Below are 24012 nucleotides of genomic sequence, written 5' to 3' on the forward strand. Positions count from 1 at the left end.
CCGTCTGGATTACTGCAACTCGCTGTTGGCTGGGCTCCCTGCCTGTGCCATTAAACCCCTACAACTCATCCAGAACGCCGCAGCCCGTCTGGTGTTCAACCTTCCCAAGTTCTCTCACGTCACCCCGCTCCTCCGCTCTCTCCACTGGCTTCCAGTTGAAGCTCGCATCCGCTACAAGACCATGGTGCTTGCCTACGGAGCTGTGAGGGGAACGGCACCTCAGTACCTCCAGGCTCTGATCAGGCCCTACACCCAAACAAGGGCACTGCGTTCATCCACCTCTGGCCTGCTCGCCTCCCTACCACTGAGGAAGTACAGTTCCCGCTCAGCCCACTCAAAACTGTTCGCTGCTCTGGCCCCCCAATGGTGGAACAAACTCCCTCACGACGCCAGGACAGCGGAGTCAATCACCACCTTCCGGAGACACCTGAAACCCCACCTCTTTAAGGAATACCTAGGATAGGATAAAGTAATCCTTCTCACCCCCCTTAAAAGACCTAGATGCACTATTGTAAAGTGGCTGTTCCACTGGATGTCATAAGGTGAAAGCACCAATTTGTAAGTCGCTCTGGATAAGAGCGTCTGCTAAATGACTTAAATGTAAATGTTAAATGTAAATGTAATGGCTTGATTGAATACCAATGTTGGAATACCAATGTTACCCACACGGTGGTGCTGTTTGATCATTTATTTGGATGTCATTAAAACCCTTTCTGACCTTGACTTCATGAAAGAGAAACAAATACTGTATATTTGCGAAAATGAGAAGGATCCGGAATAAAAAGAAGTTGATGAACATGAAAAGAATGGACTAAGAGGATAAATAAATTACTCTTTCTTACAACTCTTCGAGCAACATCTCTATTCTTGGAAAATCACCATGGACTTTTTCCATAACTAGAAGGCCTGAATGTTTAGAAAGGAAGGATCAAATGTGATACTGTATCAGAGAATAAAAAATAAAAAAACCTTCAATAGTGATTGAACACAAGATTGGCTGACTTGAATCACAAGACAATGAACCATGACAAAAAGAATCACGCTGAAACCAATGTATTTCAAATTCCAATGGCTTTATTTTATGTATATAGATTTGTTTATATATATATATTTATAATAACTTTCACCTCAATTGCTTGATTATCATTTTTTTTGTTCTGTTAAATTCAAAACAACAGGACATAAAGACCAAGGCATTCCACATGATCATATATTACAAAAGAGTAAAGAAAAATTCAGGGTGCGTGCACATCGTGCACACACATACATAATACACCGGCTTTTCTTTTAGTATAAAGAATTGAAATATGGGAAACAACTGCATCCATTGAGACATAAACAAGCACACAGACAAAAAGAAAGAGGAGCGAGAGAGAGAGAGAGAGGAGGAGAGCGTTAAGAAGGTCCAATGCAGCTGTTTTTATCTCAATAGCAAATCATTTCAGAGTAACAGTTAAGTACCTTACGGGGATTGTTTTCAATTGAAATGGTCAAAAAATAAGTACAAATAGCTTCTTAGCAAAGAGCAATTTTGCTAGGAATGTCTGGGAGTGGTTTGAGTGAGGAGGGGAAAACTGAAAAATAGCTGTCATTTGTCTATTAACTCATTTACTGGTGATATCACCAGGCAGGCCTAAACTCCATCCCACCAAAACAGCCTAAGATTTCAGGTGGTCTTTTCAACAGCTCTTACACTAAACAGTCATTATCATCATTTTCACAATTTCACAGTAGGGGAGACAGGTAAATTGAGCCATTTTTTATATTCAGCATCACTCTGTCAAGGAAATAGTATTCTTTCTAACAAAGATATCTACATGTATTTCAGGATGTTGTGTATCCCTGGAAATAGTCAGAATTAATGTACTGTAAACATGACAGTTTTTAAAACATAGTTTGTCCCAAAAAAGTTGTCTCTTAGCACAATTTATCCAGGGTATGGGATAAGTTAAACCTCCTACAATTATCTGTACTAAATTAAATATTATCCATACCTTTCTAAAACCATGCCTATCTTTTGTTTCCCAAATACAACTCAACACAATCACAAATCGCATTTTTGTCTTTTAGTCATTTTGAAGCATCTTTAAACAAAGGTTTACCTCAGAAAAACGTTGTGCCTTTTTAAACACTTCAATTTGCTCAACTTGCCATTGGCTCAACGATGGGCTCAACCAACTTGCCATTGGCTCAACGATGGGCTCAACCAACTTGCCCCAAGGCAAACACATTTGGACTATATTAGCCCACACAGCTACAAGGATGCAATTTCATGCTTGATTTAGGACCTCATATTGTAGCTTTTAGAGACCCCCCGACTGATGTATAAAACATCTTAAAATGATCTACTTTGGTTTAGATACAAGCATCATGAAACCCCAACACAAAAGGGTTTCCAAACTGTTTTGTTCCCGGGACCCCATTTTAAATATTTTAAATGAATCGCTACGCCATTTTAAATATTTGAAATGAATCGCGACCCCACCATATAAAGACAATAATGTAATCAATTGACAATGTTAACTTTGTAATTGGGCTATGACAGTCTATTACAAATCAGTCTGAAAGTATTTAATTCTGCTGGAAATATGGGTTGAAGTGACTAAAATGCATCAGAGAGGTATTGGGAAGTTCAGATCCTCAGGCAATACTTTTGTATGATCTTCTGTGTAGAAAATAATGTATTGTTGATGATTTTCTTTTTCCAACAGCCTGACTTATTGCCTGGTCTTGTCCACTCTGTTCTATTGAGTAATTGTGGGCATTGTAGAGGGAAACAAAATACTCTTTCTAAACTGTTAGAAAGAGACACACATTAGGAAGAAAACAGAAATGGCTCTGTTTTTTTTTTACAACCACTTGTAGCGGCTACCGGAGGCTACAGACCTAATGTTTTGATTATTGTCAGAGTTTCTCTCACGACCCCATTTTTAAAAGACTCCTAGTTTGGGAAACGCTGCTCTGACACAATGAATTAATTTAATTTGGCTAAAATCTGTTGTTTAAAAAAAATCTAACTGGCTTACCACTTTTTCCATATGGTTTCTACCTTCAGACTCCACGAAATGACTTTCTTAAATATTTAGTCAAATTATACATTTATTTTATTTTTATGATTTCCTTAACACAAGGGTTGCTCAAATTACCCCATAGGCTCAACTTAACCCACTCTCCCCTATTATTTCAACCTCATAGTGTGGAAATATATATAAAACACAAGAAAATCACGTTTGACTGCACTGGGCCTTTAAGAGAAGAACTGGGAAAATAACTAAACAACAGTATTATAATTGTAGAATATTGTTGCATAGTTTGAAGCAAACATGGGTGACATTTTAGAATGATAATGAATCTTATTTACAAAAGGGGGATATGGAGAGTACAGCGAATGTGTGTTGTTGTGTCTGTATGTTTGTCAGGTGAGACACACACTGAGGAAAAGTGCTGCTTAAAAGGGCCTCCAAGAACTGTTACAGACCGTTACTGTACCCACAGAAAATGAGCTTCAATACAAACCCTCACACACATATTCACACATTCATTATTATGCGCACACACACACACACAATTCAAGGAAACACAGCAACGTATTTAATGAACAATTTCAGCCAATTTAATTCCTCCCTTATCTTTGATGCTGCGGTTGTTTCTCCTGCGTCAATCAAAAACAACAGGCCTGACTGTTTCAGTATCTCAGCGCTGTGGGAACATGACCATGAAGCCAAAACGCATTTCACTTTAACGCCAAACCATGCCGAGTGCCTGTCAGAATTAGTCATGATTGCATTAACGTCAGCACAGGCCAGGGTGATGAAACAACGGCTCATCCAAAGTGCGAGAGAAATTAGCAAAACACATTTCAAAAGCTGTCAGTGTTAACACAGTTCAAGATAACAAAACAAGACAGTGCTCTTTGAAATGGTTGTACAATTATGTTCACACCAAGCCAACCAGAATGAGTGATGGAACGCGGTCACTCCAACATGCTCAGATCAACCAATCAGCTGCCTTCTCGGACAGGTCTCCTTGGGAACAGAAATATTCAGAATATCTCTCGGTCTATGGAACTGCCTGGTTTCAACAGCATAGCTATGAAGAGAGACACCAGTTGAAAGCGGTGTTCAAGACGAGGCACAGCTGTGATGGTCACAGTAGCTGGTGATGTAAATGACACCGACTCAGAGGAAGAACAGAGGAGAAGCTCTCCTTCTCTCTCTTATGTCTTACTCCTCTGGACCAGCAGCTCAACCCACAGAGTAGAGAAGAAGAGACAAGCTAGGCTGTGGTCGACACTAGCGGAATACCATTCATTTGGTACCGAGATCGAATTCTTCTCTGGTGCAAGTTGGCCACGTTTTTCTAACTAGACAAGAGACGTATGGCCTCAAACATCTCTGCTCTGCCCCATAGCCCTTGGTGACTGCACGCAGACACACACACACACAGATCTGAGCCCAGGCAATCTAAGCGAGTCTGGGCAGATGGTGCAGGACTATCAACATGGAAAGCTGGGGCCCCAAGACACACAGAGACAAACACACAGGTCTCACCGACAGAGCAACAGCCTTTCTAGGAAAAAACAACTAGCGAAATATCGAAAAGGAGAAAGACAAACTGTGGTGGTCGATTTGTGTACGAGCCACAAAGCGTCAACTAAAAAGAAACTACCATAATGGATAGAACTGTTGAATAAACCAGTGAAGAATCTCAGGCATCTAGATGCTGCAGCTAGAAGAGGTTGACTGCTGTTTGGCACTGACAGATGAGCGCTGTCCTTGGATGGAGGGAGACGGAATGAGAGAGGAGAGTTGGAGAGTTGAGGGAGGGCAATGAGGAAATCGATTTATGTGATAGGTGTGAAATGAGTTGATGAGCAAGTGCCTACCTTGGTAGAGAGTGATTCTCTGTGGCTGTGGCTGGATGATGGAATAAACAATGAACAGCGTGGTATCGTAATGACTTCTCATTTGGTGGTGAAATAGATTCAGCATGGGGGTACTGATTTAGGAATGTTCTAAAATGCCAATAAAACCTCAAAAGTAATGACTCCTCTCATGGATAAATAAAACGAATATTAACTGCAAAACTATTATTGCGTTATGCATGATAAACAGCAGTGTTGTGTGTATGGCGTTTTTGTTGGTTATCACGTCAGGCCTCTGTGGTGAGATGGGGTAAAGTAGGATGGTCGACTGCATGGCTGCTGTGAGACACACTGGGAATGAACAGACACAGGATACAGTCAAGAAGTACCTTAGCTAATAACCAAGTAGGAATCATTCAACACTAGTGATGAAGCACCCAACAGGGACTTGCTACCTGCAGATAAAACCCTTCATTGAACAGATCTTTGTGCAACTGAATTCAAGTCCCATTCACTCACGCATCCACCCATTCCATATCTTCAAGGCAGCATCCTCTCAGTGTATGTTTCACGGGGGACAGAAACGGAGTCAAAATGTGTACGAGTTTTGTACGTGCAAGTTTTGTTTTGAAAGCAAGTCAACGTTTGGGGTGTCTCATTCCATACTTAACCATGCAGAACATTGAACACATATTAAACACTTAGCTTTTTTTCCCCCAAATGCAGGTATTTTTTTTCCTCTTTTAGTACAGTGTGGTTTAAGCTACACAGAACACGAAAGTACCAATCAACCAGGTCAGACATTTTGCTTTAAACCACAAAATTGTTTATACGTCATGCATGCCACATAGATGGTATTATGTTTATACAAAAATAACACCAGTATCTATTACTGTGCATCATATCAATGACAGAAAGTTCTTTTTCGGTCTTTTCTCAATTAGATACAATTGAAAATGTATTAAAACACAAGAACTGGTTCGGGTAAATATCGTCCTACGTAAAATAAGGGGTTATGACTTTAAACTGTGATATTCCAGTTTTCAAACCTTTTTTTGTTTGTTTTATTATTTACAACTGCGGAGAAGCTTCCCCAAAGAAATCCCCCAAATCGAAAGAAATAAAAAGCTATCTAAGAAAGAGAAGCTTTAGAGAAGCAATGCAGTCCATTACAGTTGACAGGTATTGCACAATGCCTTAGCAATTTCATTTTGTCATACATGAGTCATTATTGAGACCTGTGCAATGAGAAGGAACAGATCTTACAGATTGGTCAGAAGCCACGGTGGGCGTATCCATCAGAGAAACCAAACATCGGCTTTATCAGGTCAGTCTAGCCGTTCTTTAGTTCTCCCTCCACCTCAGACATGCAGACCTGTTGGTCTGCTTCTGTTGTACAGTTGTGCCAAGGTACAAATAAACAAGAACAAAACAACAAACAAAAACATTGGGATGTTTCTAGAGGATGGAGTATATGTTCACCTGTGGGATGGAATGGGAGGGCAACCAGTAAGAGATCACAACAGCACAACCAAGGCCATGGCAATAGAAGAGGGACAATCTTAGTGACGCTTCAAGCTCTTTGTATTCTCTGTCCACGTTTACATGCAAAAACATTTGCTATTTTGGGGAAGATGGAAAACAAGGAAAACACCTTCACCTGAAAATAGTAATTTTAAAACAATCTGTGCAAAAATAAAAAAGGACAAAAAAGCAACGATTGTACAAAGCAAGACTTTGGCAGAACATTCTTAAAGCTATGCTCGGTGATCCCTGACTGGTTGCCCCCTGTTCATTACCAAGAGTTATAAGTTAAGTTCAACATCATCCTATGACAATATTTACACATACTGAATGTATAAGCGCAGTCTTCCAAATAGAGTAAGTCAGAAGAAAAGAAAGGATTCCAATTGAAAATGTGTCCCCAAAATGAGACTGTCTAATGGTCGAACGGACACCACATCGAAGGCATCTAGTTTCTGTTTATGGACAAAAACAGGAAGAGGAAGTGATGTCACTACCAGTTTAACAGCTCTACTCTCTTCCCATAAACAGTGTTCTAAGCCATTAGAATTAAAAGGGTAATGCTGAATTTGGATGAAATTCATGCCCTCTTTGACAAGTCGACTAACGTCACTACACAGGCATCCGAGAGCACCGATCCTCTCACAAAATAAGTTAAACTCGCAGTCATATTAGTCTGAAAGAACAGAAAAAAATTAACAAATACATTTATATAGAGATTAAAAAAAAAATATATATATATACCCCCAATTAATTTAGCAAATCTTCAATGTTCTGTATACTACCATGTTCGATTTCACTCACTTTCATTGGACCACATTTGATTTAAAGGGATAGTTCGGGATTTTGACAATGAGGCCCTTTATTTACTTCCCAGATTCAGATGAACTCGTGGATACCATTTTTATGTATCGGTGTGCAGTTTGAAGGAAGTTGCTAACTAGTGTTAGCACAATTTATTTAGCATTAGCCCCCGAAACTACCTCTAATTTCCTTCATACTGGACGCAGATACATAAAAAACGGTGTCCACGAGTTCATCGGACTCTGGGGAAGTACTGTAGATAAAAGGGTCTCATTGCCAAAATCCCGGACTATCCCTTTAAGCTATTGAAAGAAATAGCAGAATTTAAGATACTCTCTTTAAGACTGTATATAGTGAAAGGGAAAGGGGCGGTAAGACTAGATTGCTGAAAGAGTATGTCCAATCACATGACCTACAGTGAGTAAACAATTTATTTTAATTTAGTTAGCCCCAGCATCAGACGACCAAGCATGGTTTACAAATGTGGCATAAATATACTCCAAAAACATGTTACACTGTCGATTGATCTTATTCATGGTCTGTACTGTCATCAAAACTCTTCAGCCTATACATATTTATATATTTCCAAAAAGTACTTAATATAAAAATACAGAAGAAGAATTGTAAAAAAATGAACAAAAAACATTGCGTTTCTATGAAAATCATGCAAGAAAGCTTCCCCATAACTATGTACTAAGACTCACGAAAGCAAGGGAATGAAGGAGACTAGCCGGTTGGAGTGAAGTGCAGCGCGAGCAGGCTTACTGCATCAGGCTTGACTATGTTCTGTAAACATCGTAGTGGTCCATGACTTATATACTGTATCGGCAGTGACACATTATTTTGTCTTTGTTTTTTTTTTGTTGGTCAGGGGGAATAGAAAGGAAACCTCGATAACGATGGGATACAAAACAACAACGACAACCTAGAAAATATGGCTCTGAGTAAGTAGAAAAGGCGCATCACCAGAGGGTTCTATCGAAGTAAGCAACCTAGATATGAAAATAAGGTTGAAAATATGGCAGTAGTACATTACTGGTAATCGATAGCACACGTCCTGTCGAGGGCGTCACAATCTCGGTCACAGAGTTGGTGGCCGGAGGCGGAAAAGGGGGTCAAGCCCAAGTTAACACTCTCTCTACCATCATATACAACAATGACCAGGGGAATCATGCACCCCAACAAAAATCTTAGGGGGCACAAAGTACGTGAGGATGGCTAGGGGGGTGGTCCGGAGGGGTGGTAAGCCCACCGACCATAAATTGGAGAATTTAGCATTTTTCAAACATCTGAAGCAGCTTTTTTTCCTGTAATCTAGAGCCATAATCATTATGCTTAATTCTATGTAAAAAAATGTATATTTTTCTGAATATTTAAGCATACCAATTGAGCTGTCTGTATCCTTCTGACTGGTGGTTCTTAAAAAAATAAATAAAAAAAAAATACTTCTCTGCATCTCTGGTACAATATTGAAAGGAATGTGAGTCTTATACAGTACATTTAGTTATTGCTTGCTTTTCTGAAGTCTACCAACCTTGCCAGCGGGCATGCCAGCTAAGAGGACGACAAGCTAGCTACTCTAACTGTATTGATAGCCTGAAATGGTTTCTTGGTAGCTAGTTATATAAAATTGCTAAGTGCCTAGTAGTATTACAGAGAGAAAAAAAGGCCCCCAAAAAATATCTTTTAAACATGACAAATCTGAGGGAGCACGTGCCCCTGTGCCCCCTACGGGCATGACACCTCTGACGACAACATACACTACTGAATACAGGAGCTCTCATACACATCTCTGGTTGAGTCTATTTTTCTTCTTCTTCTTGTTAAGAGTATTCCTCTTATTGTTACACCATTATCTGTGGTTGTTTGACATGTGGGGATGTGCTGTGTCCCTATCCTAGCAGCCCGGAGGAGGGAGGGTCGGGAGGGAGCGGTGCCGGGTGAGGAGGGAGGGGGAGATATTGGATTTATATCTGGGCCGCTCACGGTTGGCTCTCCCAGAGGCATGATGGGAGAGATCGATAGTCCCCATGTGTCACTCTGCAGCCAACACAGTGATGCTCGATAACAACATACAACACACTCACACCGGAGCTAACAGGAACAAGCCCAACGCCCCTTCGTCGACAGTGTAAAACGAGGACTAGGTTTGTCTTGCTAAGGTACAGAGAATGTATTTGTGTGGACTTTTTCATTTTTTGTGGATTTTTTGTTGTTGTGACAGACTAAAGCAAAAACAATGACCCATTTCTGTCCACAGGAATATGTACGTCCTAACCCCACCCCAAATAATGTTTCACATAACCCATCTCTAAACTCCCATTCTACTCAACACAGATGAAACACGGATAATATACGTCATGCATACGAGCGATGGGGGTGAAATATCATTCACTTCACTCTGACGTTCTTAATCGTACTCCATAGAGGCAGTTTCATAAGCTGTCAACTTACTCTCAAGGGGCTGGGGAAAACCAGAACCCTGATTGGATGAGATAAGGATGAGGGAGATACCTCCACATCGTCTTGCCGTGACCCTGCTCCACAGAGAGGGGGTGCCCTCTGGCTCTAGCCTGCTGCAAGCTTTACTTTGAAAATGTTGTTTTAAGAGAATTCACTTTTCTGTTAAAATATCATAGCATTCTTTACACTGTCCTTCAACAAAAAACAGGATAAATCATAATGGAATCATGTCAAATGGACCCAGAAGAACCAAATTAAAGTGAGAGATGTTTAGATGATTGAACCTATATCGTTGAAACGCTGTAGTGTGTCAGAATCAATGAAAACATGGTTTCCTGCATTGAACTGAGTAACCCATTAGTACATCCTGCTTCCAAACAGATCAAATGCATACATGCTCTACAATTAAAACACAGATTGAGAAATAGAGAAGAGAAACTTAGTAGCTGAAAGCTGTTAATCACATGGGCCATGTACATCTGATCATCCAATCAGCTTGGAGCGTTGAGCCTATAAAGCATATATACAGTTAACTGCCAAAATAAAGGAAACACCAAAAGTGTCTTAATTAGGGCGTTGGGCCACCACGAGCTGCCACAACAGCTTAAATGCGACTTGGCATAGATTCTACAAGTGTCTTGAACTCTATTGGAGGGATGTGACAGCATTCCTCCACGAGAAATTCCATAATTTGGTGTTTCGTTGATGGTGGTGGAAAATGCTGTCTCAGGCGCAGCTCAAGAATCTCCCATAAGCGTTCAGTTGGGTTGAGATCGAGGGACTGAGACACGTACACACACTTTAAACCCCCCTATGCTCCTTTGAGGCCTCTTCTTCTAACCATGGAAGCCAAAATAATGGGCAACTGGGTATTTGTATACATGACGGGATGTTAATTGCTTAATTAGCTCAGGAACCACATCTGTGTGGAAGCACCTGCTTTCAATATACTTTGTATCCCTCACTTAAGTGTCTTCTTTATTTTGGCAGTTACATGTATGTACATACAATATTAATGTACACATGGGTATATTCTTAAAGTTCTGTGCCAGTTAGTGTATGCAGAGTATAAGCTAGTACAGAAGGATAAACATGTTGCGTTTCAGTTCTAGGCTACTCTGAGGTTAAAAAAAAAAAAAAAACTGATATAAAACCCCAAAGATGGACAGAAGGACAGGCTACGGCCTTCGACGGAGCAGATTGGTGGACCCCAAATGGTCCTTCCCACCCATGAGTTAGGGGCACAATGTGATTGGATGCTCTGCATGTCACTCTTCTGCACAGACTTAAAGGGCACACGCGACACAGTCAGTGCAAGCCGATGAGAATGGCAAGGTGGGGGTGGTCAGGTGAGAGGTGGGTGTAGGGTTCAGGAAGTGGAGGGAAGAGGTGAAGAGGGGGAGGCGCTGGGACCGGGACCCCTTGCCCACTCTGGGTGCACCCTCTGTGGGATGAGTCTAAGGATCTGAGGGGCGCACCGCTGGTCCTCCTCATGGTGGAGGAGAGGAACTGCAGGGGGGGAGCCAGCTGGACGACGGGTGGATGGATAGATCAGAGCGGAGGAGAAGAGAGGAGGTGATCAGCAGGAGGTCTCGTGGCTGACGTCTGGAGCTTTCCCCCCCCCAGTCGAGGAGCTGGGAATGGGCTGGATCTCCATATCCACCTCATCGCTGCTGGACTCCTCTCTCTCAGGGATCTGCGCCTCCTCCTCAGACAGGGGGACAAACTCAGGGTGGGCCATGAAGTTATGGATGGAGTTTCTGGATTCTGGGTTCTCTAGCCCCGGGTAAAGGGAGCTACGGAACGCATTGACCACCTTAATCTTTTAGAGAGACCGAAGAGAGAGAGAGAGAGAGGTGGAGAGACAGAGAGACAGGGGAGATAAAGAGGGGAAAGATGGAGAGAAAGAGAGATAAATAAAAAGGACAGTTAGTATGAGGGTCCTGGTCCGGTCTTCCTGTGTTGATGGCGATGAGAGGAGTCAGGCAGACAGGCAGGGGTTTATGGGTAATCTGCTGGGGGGCAAAAGGTGGTCAGTGAGAGGTGGGATGTGAAGGTTTCTGGGATGTCATGGTTGCTCTTTGCAGTCTTGATCATTCACCGATCATTAAATCAAACAGCAAGCAAAAGGAAGACAAACAACCCCCAAATCATACACACAAAAACCTCCAGTCCACTACAATACAGTTCATAAGAGCGAAGTGGAAAATAGAGAAGGAGCACCGCAAAACAAATAGAGCACAAAAACACAGAATAATACTAAAATACCAACTTACGAGGTGGGAACAGTTGATGATGACGGTGGACGGATATTTAGCAAGCATCAGGAGCACAACCACACAGCTACTTAATTCTACAACACCCCCCCCCAAACACCCTGACACATACAGTGCTATCTGAGGCTACAAGCTGCAGTCTCTTATCACTGTGACGCTAGGATGCATACCAACACACCAGCCTACACACAGCTACAGAACAGCACAGCTAGCTGGCAGCATCTCAATGTTCTTCAATGAATAAAGGGATGGAGGGAGTTGTCTGTTGGGCTCCCTGGTTGACGACCAACGACGAGTGGGATATTTGGTGTGATAGGTGGGAGTGTGGTGAGGGAAAGTGCAGGAAGAGCTAGATGATGAGAAGACGTTGGTAGAGGGCATGAAAGGTTGACGCTGCAATGGGGGAAAAAAACATGCACTTCATACACACGCACAGTACACACTCAGCCTTTCACACAGAAACACACACGCACAGTACACACTCAGCCTTTCACACACAAACACACATGCACAGTACACACTCAGCCTTTCACACACAAACACACATGCACAGTACACACTCAGCCTTTCACACACAAACACACTCAGCCTTTCACACACAAACACACACGCACAGTACACACTCAGCCTTTCACACACAAACACACACGCACAGTACACACTCAGCCTTTCACACACAAACACACACGCACAGTACACACTCAGCCTTTCACACACAAACACACACGCACAGTACACACTCAGCCTTTCACACACAAACACACACGCACAGTACACACTCAGCCTTTCACACACAAACACACACTCAGCACAAAGTACACACTCAGCCTTTCACACACAAACAAACAAGCACAGTACACACTCAGCCTTTCACACACAAACACACACGCACAGTACACACTCAGCCTTTCACACACAAACACACACGCACAGTACACACTCAGCCTTTCACACACAAACAAACAAGCACAGTACACACTCAGCCTTTCACACACAAACAAACAAGCACAGTACACACTCAGCCTTTCACACACAAACACACACGCACAGTACACACTCAGCCTTTCACACACAAACACACACGCACAGTACACACTCAGCCTTTCACACACAAACACACACGCACAGTACACACTCAGCCTTTCACACAGAAACACGTATAGTACACACTCAACCTGTGGTGTGGTACAGATTATAGTCTAATGAGCTTTACTTTGGTGGACTGTATGTGGACCTCATCTCTACAATCAGCATCCAACCTCTGTGATGATTCTTGATATTTAAATTCTTATTTCAGGCAGACTTCTCTGGCTATGTGTGTATGTGTTTGTTTAAGAGAGCATTGTGATGTCGAACAAAATATATTTCCATTTTCATGGCTCCATTTCCGTGCCAGGAAGAAAATAGTCACACACACACACACACACACACACACACACACGTACGGACATGGTAAAACAAAGATGAAAACTACTGGTCTGTTATTGTTACCCTGTAGTCAGAAAGGAGAGCGTCTTGGGAGAAGAGAGTGAGACAGAGGAGTAGAAAGAGACATACGAGTGGGAGAGGATGGAAACATACGCAGAGCTAGAGAAGCAAGAGATGAAGGAGGGCAACATGGGGAATTGTATCAGAGAAAACAGAGTGAAAGACAAATAAGAAAAATAGCAAAAGGTTTGGGAATCAAGGCCTACAGCAATTGGATCAGAAAGCGAAAGGAGAAAAGGTCATGGGTGAAAAAAAGAAGTGATCATGTTAAACGACCACCATCCAGCAGCTCCAAATGTGTGCATAGATTGGGGATGGGGTCAGGGGTGAAAGGTAGAAGGTGACCGCTTGCCTCAATACTACCGCATGAGCCTTTAAAGCTGATACAAATTCCCGAGTTACGGAAAAAAAATAACAGCTACTTCAATTCCACTTTGTATTCTCAGTCTTACATGACCTATTTAATATATTTAGATATTTTCCACACTGTATTCTTCAGTCCTAACCATCCTTTCTTCCTTTAATCATATTCACACGTTTTCCAGAGACTTTAGTTCAATTTGCAAATCCGTTACCTGCACCACCTCTTCCTTTACTCCAGAACCTCAGTGTGTGACGAGTGTCTCTGCAAACTTGCCTCTTAAGCCCAGAGCTTTAAGTCCTCTAATATGGGTTTGTGTGTGTGCGCGTCTACATGTGTGTAGTTCTCTAGGTTTGTAAGTCCTCTCATATCCGTCTGATCTCTGCGTGACTCTCGTGTGAGCGTGTTGGAGGTTGCGAAGATACACCAGTGTACCACAGGCATCCATCACCCTTTTTACATAACAAAATGTGGTAGAAATATATGGCTATCTTTCTTCCCCATAAATCCCTTTTAGTGAGAAAAAAGCAGAGTGAGATGCAGAGGCTGTCATGGAGGAAGAAGTCAGCTCTGAGGTTGCCAGCCAAGTCTTTAATTTGTCTTTTTTATAAAACACACACTGAGTCATAAGTCCTCCCTGAATAGCGGACTGACAGGGAGAGGGAGGAGAGAGAGAGGGAAGAGAAGAAGACGAAGACAGAAAGACGACAAGACGAGAGAGACGGAGAAAGAGAGATTGAGGGCAAGGCAGAAAGAAAGATTCATGTGAAGTAGAAAAACGAGAGGGCCTCATCCATACATATGAGTTAGGGGGCAACTGGAGAAGAGAGACAGGGTGCGAGAGAGAACGAGAGAAATGGGGAAGGAGAGAGAAGGGAGTAGCTGCAGCATCTGTCAGCCATCTCGCTGCAGCCCTCTGAGGGTGTGAGGGTGTGTGTACGCGCGAGCGAGTGTGTGTGTTCGTGCGAGAGTGTGTGTGCGTGTGTCTCTCTCAGTACTCTGTTGCTGGGCAGACGGTATGTGTGTGTCTCGGAGGGGGGGAGGAAGTGCTGTGTCGTGGTGTGAGGAATGACGTCCCCCTTTTCTTCCCTCTCACCTCTCCATCCCTCCCTCTAGCAAAGGGCAAGGTCATCCCCCATCCCTCTGTCCCTCTCATCCGTACAGAGGAAGCTGCCTATCATATCTCACATGACTTAGCTCATCTCTCTTACTAAAACAGTCCAACACCATCACCGGAACGAATGGACTCTCTATACACTAACCACGCAGATGACTGCATGACTTCTGACACAGAATCAATCACTCACACACTCATTCAGTCATACACAGACTTTCTCCTTCTCCACACATGTATCCTCAGGGCTGGACATGGAGATGGCTGAGCTATCAGTGACCAACTGTGACCGTGACCAACTGTGACCATAGCCCTTTAAGGTGCCCCGTGTGTCTTTAGTAACAGTTGGAGAGAAGGTAGAAGATGCATGCTTTCTGATATGTTGCCACTGGAAGTAGAAAACAGGAATCTGAAAAATACTAAACACTGCTCACGCACCCACCCACACACACACACACACACACACAGACAGACAGACAGACAGAGAGTGACAGAGAGAGAAGTGCTGAGGCAGCTCAGTAAATGGAGTGATGCACGGTTATTAGACAATGCAATTAACCCTTCGCTATTAACCCCCGTGAGACCTCCTGGGCCCTGCCTCAGATAACGGCCTCTCAGATTAGGGCCTGCCTGCGGGATTGAACCTTTTCAGATTATACCCTGTGTGAGATTAGCCAGTCCAATTATCTCTCTACCGAGGCCGCTGTATTGCCGGACAGCCAGGGAAATAAAATGGACGTCAGGATTCCAGATGATAGGATTTTCAGAGTTAGGACTGAGACAGATTTGGCTCTTTGTAATTCCTGACAATTATTTTAGGTTGATCTCGTCTCACGGCGAGGTCTCACCTGGGTTAATACATGCAGATCATATTAGGAGTTTGGAGAACTCCAACCCCCAGGATGCACTGGGAAAGCCATAGGAAAGCCAGAGTGAACCGAGGAGAGAGTGAAACCGAGGAGAGAGTAAATAAAACAACGAGAGAGAAAGGGAACAAAGCAGACATAGAACAAGAGAAAGATAGAGAGACAATCATAGAGAGGAAGTAGTCAGCAGGCATCGGCAGGCTGTGGATGGGGTAATGACGGCATGTCAGCAATTAAATCAAGAAATCAAACAGTCAGTCATGCAGCATTCTGACTGGAGGAGAGGGAGGAGGAGGCGGCAGAGAAAAGATAGCTTGTTGTTAAGGGGTCGCCATCGCAACCGCTCACTCACTGCCTGCAGTGGAGGGGGAAGCAGCGGCGGCGGCTGCAGGAAGGGGCGGGGCCCCGGCAGAGTTGGCAGACAGGGAGGAAGAGGAAAGCCCTACGTGGGTGGGGCTAGAGACAGTTTTGGCGTCGTTGTGCTGGCTGACCACAGAGGGCTGGCGTCTCAATGCCCCCGGGACCGGAGCCTGACCCGTCTGGAACGTATAGACCACGTCCATCTGCAAACAACAGCCCACAGCATAGTCACAAGAAACAGAGAGACGTAGGGAGAGAAAGAAAGAGAGAAGGGGGCAAGGAGAGCGGGAGAGATAGAAAGAAGGGTGAGAGGAAAAGAGGAAGTGAAAAGAGGAAGGGAAAGATAGCAGAAAGAAACATTGTATGGGCAGAGCAGACAGTGGTTATTGCACAAATTTAGAAAATCCCTAAATCGTTAGTTGGAAGGGAAAGAACAGGGGATTGGAGAGATTGAGGAAGAGCGGATTGAATGGAGAGGGAGAGGACTGGAAGGCCTGCCACTGAATGGAAGGGGTAATATTTTGTGACAGAGGAAAAAGGCTGAGGGCACTGGTAGGAGCGAGGGAGGGAAACAAACGAAGACGGCAGAGAGTGTTCCTACAGGCCACTGATAAAGTTTGGTGCAAAGTCGTCCTCCTCTTGCCAATTATGTCCTGGTTGTATTTGACTAACCAGCCGTGCTGACACACATACATCCTAACCACACAGCCCACCAGGATTAGACAGAGGGAAGGGAGGGGAGTCAGAGGGGCAGATAAGGACCTATTTACCTCACTGCCTCTCTCCATCACCCCCCCCCACACACCTTTCTCCCTTCTATCCTCCCTCCCCAGGAGAAAGAGAGTGAGGAATGCTCGACTGCATCTCTTCCTTTATCAGTGTGATGGAGGGAGAAAGGGAGGATGGAGAGAGGACGGGAAGAGGGTGATAAATAGGGAAATTAAACTGAGGAAGTGGAACGTCGGAATGGGAATTAGAATCCGTCTCGAACGACACAGAAACCAACTTGGGAGAAACTAATAAGAACGGTATATTATGGCGTTGTGTCCCAGTAAATGAGGAACATTTGTCAACAATAAAATATGTTATTCAGTTCTAAATCTACACACATATGAATAAATACCTTAAAACACAATATAAAAACACAAAACATCTATTTTTTTATTATTCTGGTCAACCGTATTGAGAGTCTTTCCATCGTAAAAAAAAGACAGTTAATGGACAATAGCAGAGGGAGAGAGGGCTAAAGGATGAGAAGAGAGAAAGATTCAGAAACAAATGAGACGAAGAGTTGCATACTTCAGATGAAGAAGAGGGTAGAAGGTTAGTCAGTTACAGGGTGCACAAACAGTATAGGCTTCTGGAGTGTGTGTGTGTGTGTGTGTGTGTGTGTGTGTGTGTGTGAGACAGAGAAAAAAAAAAGAGAGAAAGTGAGCGAGAGAGAAACAGACACTAGAGAGACAGGACTGGAGTCTTCCACAGCCCTGTAGATAATGAAATAGTTAAAAAGAAGAACGTTAAAGCAACCCACATCCCTCCATCCGCACCCCCAACGGCAGACCGAGAAAGACTGAACTCTTTTTGACCCACTGTACGAGAGGGACGTATACGTTTACATCCAAACAACACAACAAGCTAATCATCCTTCGCCCACTCTACAGGGGTTTTTGCTGCAGGTATGTTGTTTCAGCGCTAGCGAAGGCTAATGAGGCCCATAGGGACACAGAAATAGCCTCCGGACATGCTAGCGCTACGATTGCCTATAGCTCACTCCTGTAGGAGGGGAGAGCAGCATTGCCGAACCAAAGCTCGGCTTCTGGAAACGTCTCCATAGGCCCACTTTATTGTAGCGTTCACGGCCTAGGAATCCCACTCACGGGGCCGAAGAAAGGACCCAACTTGGCCGATGCATTGTCGGGGAGAACGGGACCTTCTAAAACACACGGAGAGAGAGGAGGTATTCTAAAAAGGGGAACACCGGACACCTTTTAGGTTTGTTTTGGGAAAACAACTAGAAAATAAACCATGACATTCTCTTCTGTTAGTTCTGAATGTTTCAAAGAATAAAAGCATTGTGTTTGGGACAAATCGTTCAATAAACCCTAAACCTCAACTGAATCTTGTAATGAACAATGTGGAAATTGAGCAAGTTGAGGAGACTAAACTGCTTGGTGTAACCCTGGATTATAAAAGCTGTCATGATCAAAACGTATTGATGCAACAGTAGCAAAGATGGGGAGAGGTCTGTACATAATAAAGCGCTGCTTTGCTTTCGAAACATCCCCATCAACAAGGCAGATCCAACAGGCCCTAGTTTTGTTGCAGACGGACTACTGTCCATTCGTTTGGTCAGGTACAATTGGCCCAGAACAGCGCAGCATGGCTGGCCCTTAAATGTACAAGGAGAACTAACATTACTAATATGCATGTAAATCTCTCCTGGCTCAAAGTAGAGGAGAGATCGACTTCATCACTCCTTGCGTTGACTTGTCGAATGCACCGAGCTGTCCGTTTAAACTACTAGCACAGTTTGGACACCCATGCACACCCCAGAAGACATGCCACCAGAGGTCTCTTCACAATCCCCAAATCCAGAAGAGTATATGGGGGGGGGGGGGGGGGGTGCACAGTACTACATAGAGCCATGACTACATGGAACTCTCTTCCAAATGAATTAACTCATGCTAGCAGTAAAATGAGAAAGAGAAGAGATAAAAATACACCTTATGGAACAGCGGGGACTGTGAAGAGACACACACGTTGCATTTTGTATTGTAGATATGTGACAGTAGAGTGGTGGCCTGAGGGCACACACTTAATCTGTTGTGTATTGTAACATTTGTAATTATATAGAACTGCCCTAATTTGGCTGGACCCCAGGAAGAGTACCTGTGAAATCTGGTGGGCATGGGAGTGGTGCCATCTCTACTGCACTGTGTGTGTGTGTGTGTGTATGGAGACAATGGACCTCGGCTTCCTCTCCACCTCCATTAGTCTTGCCACTCGGATTTCTTTGAGCAGTGGTGGCGCATGCAACAAATTTCCCGCAATTCGACATATTCTGCCATGGAACGAAGAGACAATTCTGCAGTTTGAAAGCTAGTTTCTTGCAATTCTGCACATTTTACCATGGCCTTTTTTGCTATCCATCTGCCTCAAATATGAAAGGGCCCCATTCCATGACATTTTGGGGAATTTCAGATTCACACTGACTGTGTAGGTTTTATTCTGGAGGTTGTTAGTTCTCAAAGATGATCTAATAAATATATAGGTCCATTATCTTTTCTACATACTTTATATCTGGTTGTAGTCATTTACATTTACACTGAAACTGTTTTACCATCACAAAATGTATTAAATGCAACACACACACACACGTCAAAAGTTTGGACTTTTCTATGTAGGTGACCACCCCGGGGGTGTGTGTGAGTCCCCTTCCGATACACCCACAGAGGAAACCCAGTGGAGTCCCCTGGCAGTTAAAGGGTGCGTGTGTGTGTCCCACTACATAAGGCGATTGGAGACCTGGTGAAAAGCTCTATTTGAATACAGTCTCTAAATATAAGCTAGCCAATAGTGTGTGTGTGCGCAACAGGCAGTAAGTGTGTTTCTGCTCCTCATCTCCCATCACAGTAAGTCTCTTCAACCCCAAGGCTGTGTACACTGAGACAGTTGGAGAAAGAAAGGAAGCGAGAGAGGGAGGGAGGGAGCGAGGGAGCGAGAGAGGGAGCGAGAGAGCGAAAGCGAGCGAGACGATCCTTTGTAGCAGCAACAGCAGTATTAGTATGATCCTGAGAGTCATCCATTATAACTCTCCATCAGGTTATATAGAGATATGTCTAGTTGTGTTGGTGGGTAGTGACTATCGCTAAAGGCAGGCTTCCAGTGTGTCTGAGTCGGGTTTCCACTCCCCCACCTGGGGGCCCAGAGCTACTGACACCTTACATCCCAGGACCCATATTTACAAAGCGTCTCAGAGGAGTGCTGACGTAGGATCAGCTCCCCTCTATCCATATAATCGTATTTATTGTGATCGAAAAGGCATAACTGATCCGAGATCAGCTACTACCCTGCAACACTTGATACATACAGCCACTGGTATCTGATCTCCTCTTGATATTACCCATCTGGATCCTGACTCCCAACCCACCATTTTAGGGATCACTTAGTTAGACAGCTATCCAGCTAAGGGGTGACAAGTTAGACAGTAGAGACAGAGGTGGCATAGTGACAGGAAATCAAAGCCCAGACATCAGACTCTGTCACAGTCCCATTGTCTCCTTCAGACGACAACACACACCTGTCTTTCTTCACAGGAGGCAGCAGCAAAATACATCCCAGAGAAAAACCCTTAGTTAAATGCTTAACTTTCAAAGAGACTTAGAACTAGCCTGGGTACCAGTCTGTTTAGCTAGCATTCCACTCCTTGTACTCTGTGTCATTGCAAAATCTTTGGCACATGACACAGATTACAAGGAGGGGATTGCTAGCTAAACAGACTGGTGCCCAGGCTAATTTAGAATGACTGAATTTTTAAAAAAGTAGGCTGAAACAACCACATAATATCAGCACAACAGTTATCAAAATGGTCACGGTGAAGAAATATGTTGTCTTATTCTTCCCCTTGGAGAACAGACAGCAGGTTAAATCTCCTCACAACAGGCAGGACAAGGGGGAAGTATATCCCTCCTCTCATCACAATGCAGTGCTTCTGTAGCTCTTCTCATCTCTTCTCGGTCTTTACCTGTGAACACTGGCGAGGGGAGAGATGGGAGAAAGGGGAGGGAGAGAGGGAGAGGAATATCCAACCCTTTCAACCCCTTATAGATGGTCTTCTCCTCTCTTCTCCTCCTCCTATACCTGCGGAACCCCTGGAGGGGACTGGAAGGAAAAGAGGGAGATCGAGAGGGGGGCTGCTAAAGCGAGAGCAGGTGATGGTAGTTGAGGACCCCCTGGTGCGTACCTGAGTCTGGATGCGGTTGAGTCCCCTAAACCAGAGGACCTGTCCCCTACGGAGCTCCATCTCAGCATGGTCGATCTCATCATCCCCCTCGTTCATTTCGTTTTCGGGAACATCCTCCTTATGGGTGCCGTGGCCAGCCTCCTTCAGGAACTTCAGGTGGTGGGTGGGGATGGCTGTGATCAGCTGGAGGAGAGAGGAAGCGAGAATGTTTGAATAAACAGTTTCTCTCACTCAGCACACTGTAATGACGCTGTGTGATTGTACTGGGGAATGGTCGAGATCTTCTGGGAAGAAAGAGAGCAGTGCACATGAGAACAGTCAATTTGGTGCATTAACATTCAGAGCCACATACAGTGCCTTCAGAAAGCATTCACACTCCTCGACTTTTTCAGGAGAATAAAAGTGTGCTTAACAAGTACCATAATACGCTGCATGGACTCACTGTGTGCAATAATAGCGTTTAACATTATTTTGAAATGACTTCACCATTTCTGTACCCCGCACATACAATTATCTGTAAGGTCCCTAAGTCACGCAGTGAATTTCAAGCACAAATTCAACCACGAAAACCTGGGAGGATTTCCTATGGTTCGCAAAGAAGGGCATCTAGTAATTTTACACTTTGTGGATGGTGTATCAATACACCCAGTCACAACAAAGACACAGGTACCCTTCCTAATTCAGTTGCCAGTGAGGACGGAAACCACTCAAGGATTTCACCAGGAGATGGTGATTTTAAAACAGTTACAGAGTTTAATGGCTGAGATAAGAGGATGGCTCAACAACCTTGTAGTTACTCCACAATACTAACATAAATGACAGAGTGAAAAGAAGGAAGCCTGTACCGAATACAAAATATTCCAAAAACATGCATCCTGTTTGCAATAAGGCAGTAAATTAAAACTGAAGAAAATGTGGCAAAGAATTGTACTTTATGTCCTGAATGCAAAGTGTAATATTTGGGCCAAATCCAACAATACACCACTGAGTAACACGCTTCATTTTTTCATGAATGGTGACGGCTGCATCATGTTATGGGTAAAGCTTGTAATTGGCAAGGACTAGGGAGTTTTTGAGGATAAAAAGAAACGGAATGGCGCTAAGCACAGGCAAAATCCCAGAGGAAAACGTGGTCCAGTCTGCTTTACAACAGACACTGGGAAACAAATTCACCTTTCAGCAGGACAATAACCTAAAACACAAGGTCAAATATACACTGGAGTTGCTTACCAAGATGACGTTGAATGTTCCCGAGTGGCTCAGTTACAGTTCTGTCTAAAATCGGCTTGAAGATCTATGGCAAGACTTGAAAATGGCTGTCTAGCAATGATCAACAACCAATAATAAAGAATAAATGGGCAAATATTGTACAATCCAGGTGTGCAAAGCTGTTCGACTTACCCAGAAAAACTCACAGCTGAAATCGCTGCCAAAGGTGATTCTAACAATCAGGAGATTGAATACTTATCTAATCAAGATTAGTTTTATATTCCATTTATTTAACCAAATATTTATAATTTTTCTTCCACTTTGACAGAGTATTTTGGGTAGATCGTTGAACAAAAATGACAAATCAATTTTATTCCCACTTTGTAACACAAACAAATCTGGAAAAAGTCTAGGGGTGTGAATACTTTCTGAAGGCACTGTATATACACTCCCCTATGTATTCATTTGGACTGTGAGGCTAAAACCCTTAATGTCTCTATAGTCAACGATTTTAGAATTGAGATCAAAGGTGCGGTGTTACGTTCCCCATTTCACCTTTTATTTGAGAGCATGCTGAATCGTTTAAAAACAAATGCACTTTAAATCGAGTCCACCCCTTTTGAAAGTACATTTAGTCAAAAGTGTGCATTGGGGTCAACATGGTCCATGCCCCAACGATTTGAGGAGGGGAGTCACCTTTATTGTAGATAATAATATAATATGTTTCTGAACACTTCTACATGAAAGAATAATGATGAGTGAGAACGTTTCAGATGCACACAGATCATGCCCCCAAAACCTGTCACCTAGGGCTGTCACACTGGCAGTCATGAGTCAAGACCGCAGTAAAAATTCCACTTGCTGTTGAGTCACGGTAATCTCCTTTTATGCACATGGTAGTAGTACACACCAACTCGCTAACAATCGTCAGGTCACTAATGGCCTGGCACTCAGGCCTCTATTGTCCCTCAAACCCTATTGACATCAATGCAAAAGCAATCGAAAATCACATCAAAAACACGTATCAAAACTGTATGCATAAAAAAAAAAAAACTCTCCTCACTGTGATTGATCAATAAGAAAGAAATTCTACAACAGGTTGAAACTGAGTAGAAAACATGGTCATTGTGAACGTTGTTTCAAAGCCTAACACAACGACCTGGACAGCGCTTTCTAAGGCGATAATGAATTAAAAACACCATATGCATGTTAGAGTTTAAGCATAGGCCTATATACGAGCCCAGGTCGAAAGAAAATCAGAATTAAAAGAGTGATTGTGATATTATACATTACATAGCCTACACATATTAAGCAAGGCAGAAAAACTGTTTTAACATCTTTGGTTTATAACTGGTAGCCTAAATTAAACAAATTCAGAGTGAGCCTAAAATTAGGCCTAGCGTGAATTTGTATTTGATTTTGAATAGCCTAGTAATAGGGCATTTTTCTATTTCCATAAATAATAGGCTGACACATTACCTTTAACTACAGAATATCTCCTTCAGTCCTTTCTCAAGCGGGCAGAAGAGGGTGTGTCAACAGTTTATATGTTTTCACAACTAAACATTTTACTATTGATGTTCCCGGATAGACTTCGCTTAGTTTCCCAAACTAAGCACTGGGTAGCTGCAGGAACAGAGTTGGAGAGCCCATGGCATACAGAGTTTGGGCTGAATATCACCTGCTGTTGGTAAGAAGGCTGCATGCTCCTCAAACAGTG

General features: G+C 43.3%; 1 protein-coding gene across 5 annotated transcripts in view; it reads right to left on the reverse strand.

The window, feature by feature from the left end:
• Positions 1-1052: 1052 nt before the first annotated feature.
• The window catches only part of LOC115142934 (plasma membrane calcium-transporting ATPase 1-like), a 173307-nt gene continuing 150347 nt past the window's right edge, over positions 1053-24012 (reverse strand). For 3 of the 5 annotated variants that reach the window (XM_029682806.2, XM_029682809.2, XM_029682805.2), the window contains 2 exons: positions 21084-21266; positions 1053-11477 (listed from right to left, as the gene is read on the reverse strand). In XM_029682806.2, coding sequence (XP_029538666.1) covers positions 11235-11477; positions 21084-21266 — 426 coding nt within the window. In that variant the 3' untranslated portion in view covers positions 1053-11234. Of the gene's footprint in view, positions 11478-15720; positions 16324-21083; positions 21267-24012 lie in introns of those variants that run through there. The other 2 variants (XM_065001726.1, XM_065001725.1) reach the window with 2 other exon arrangements.

The sequence above is a fragment of the Oncorhynchus nerka genome, linkage group LG15 (genome assembly GCF_034236695.1).
Source record: "Oncorhynchus nerka isolate Pitt River linkage group LG15, Oner_Uvic_2.0, whole genome shotgun sequence".
Classification (NCBI taxonomy): domain Eukaryota; kingdom Metazoa; phylum Chordata; class Actinopteri; order Salmoniformes; family Salmonidae; genus Oncorhynchus; species Oncorhynchus nerka.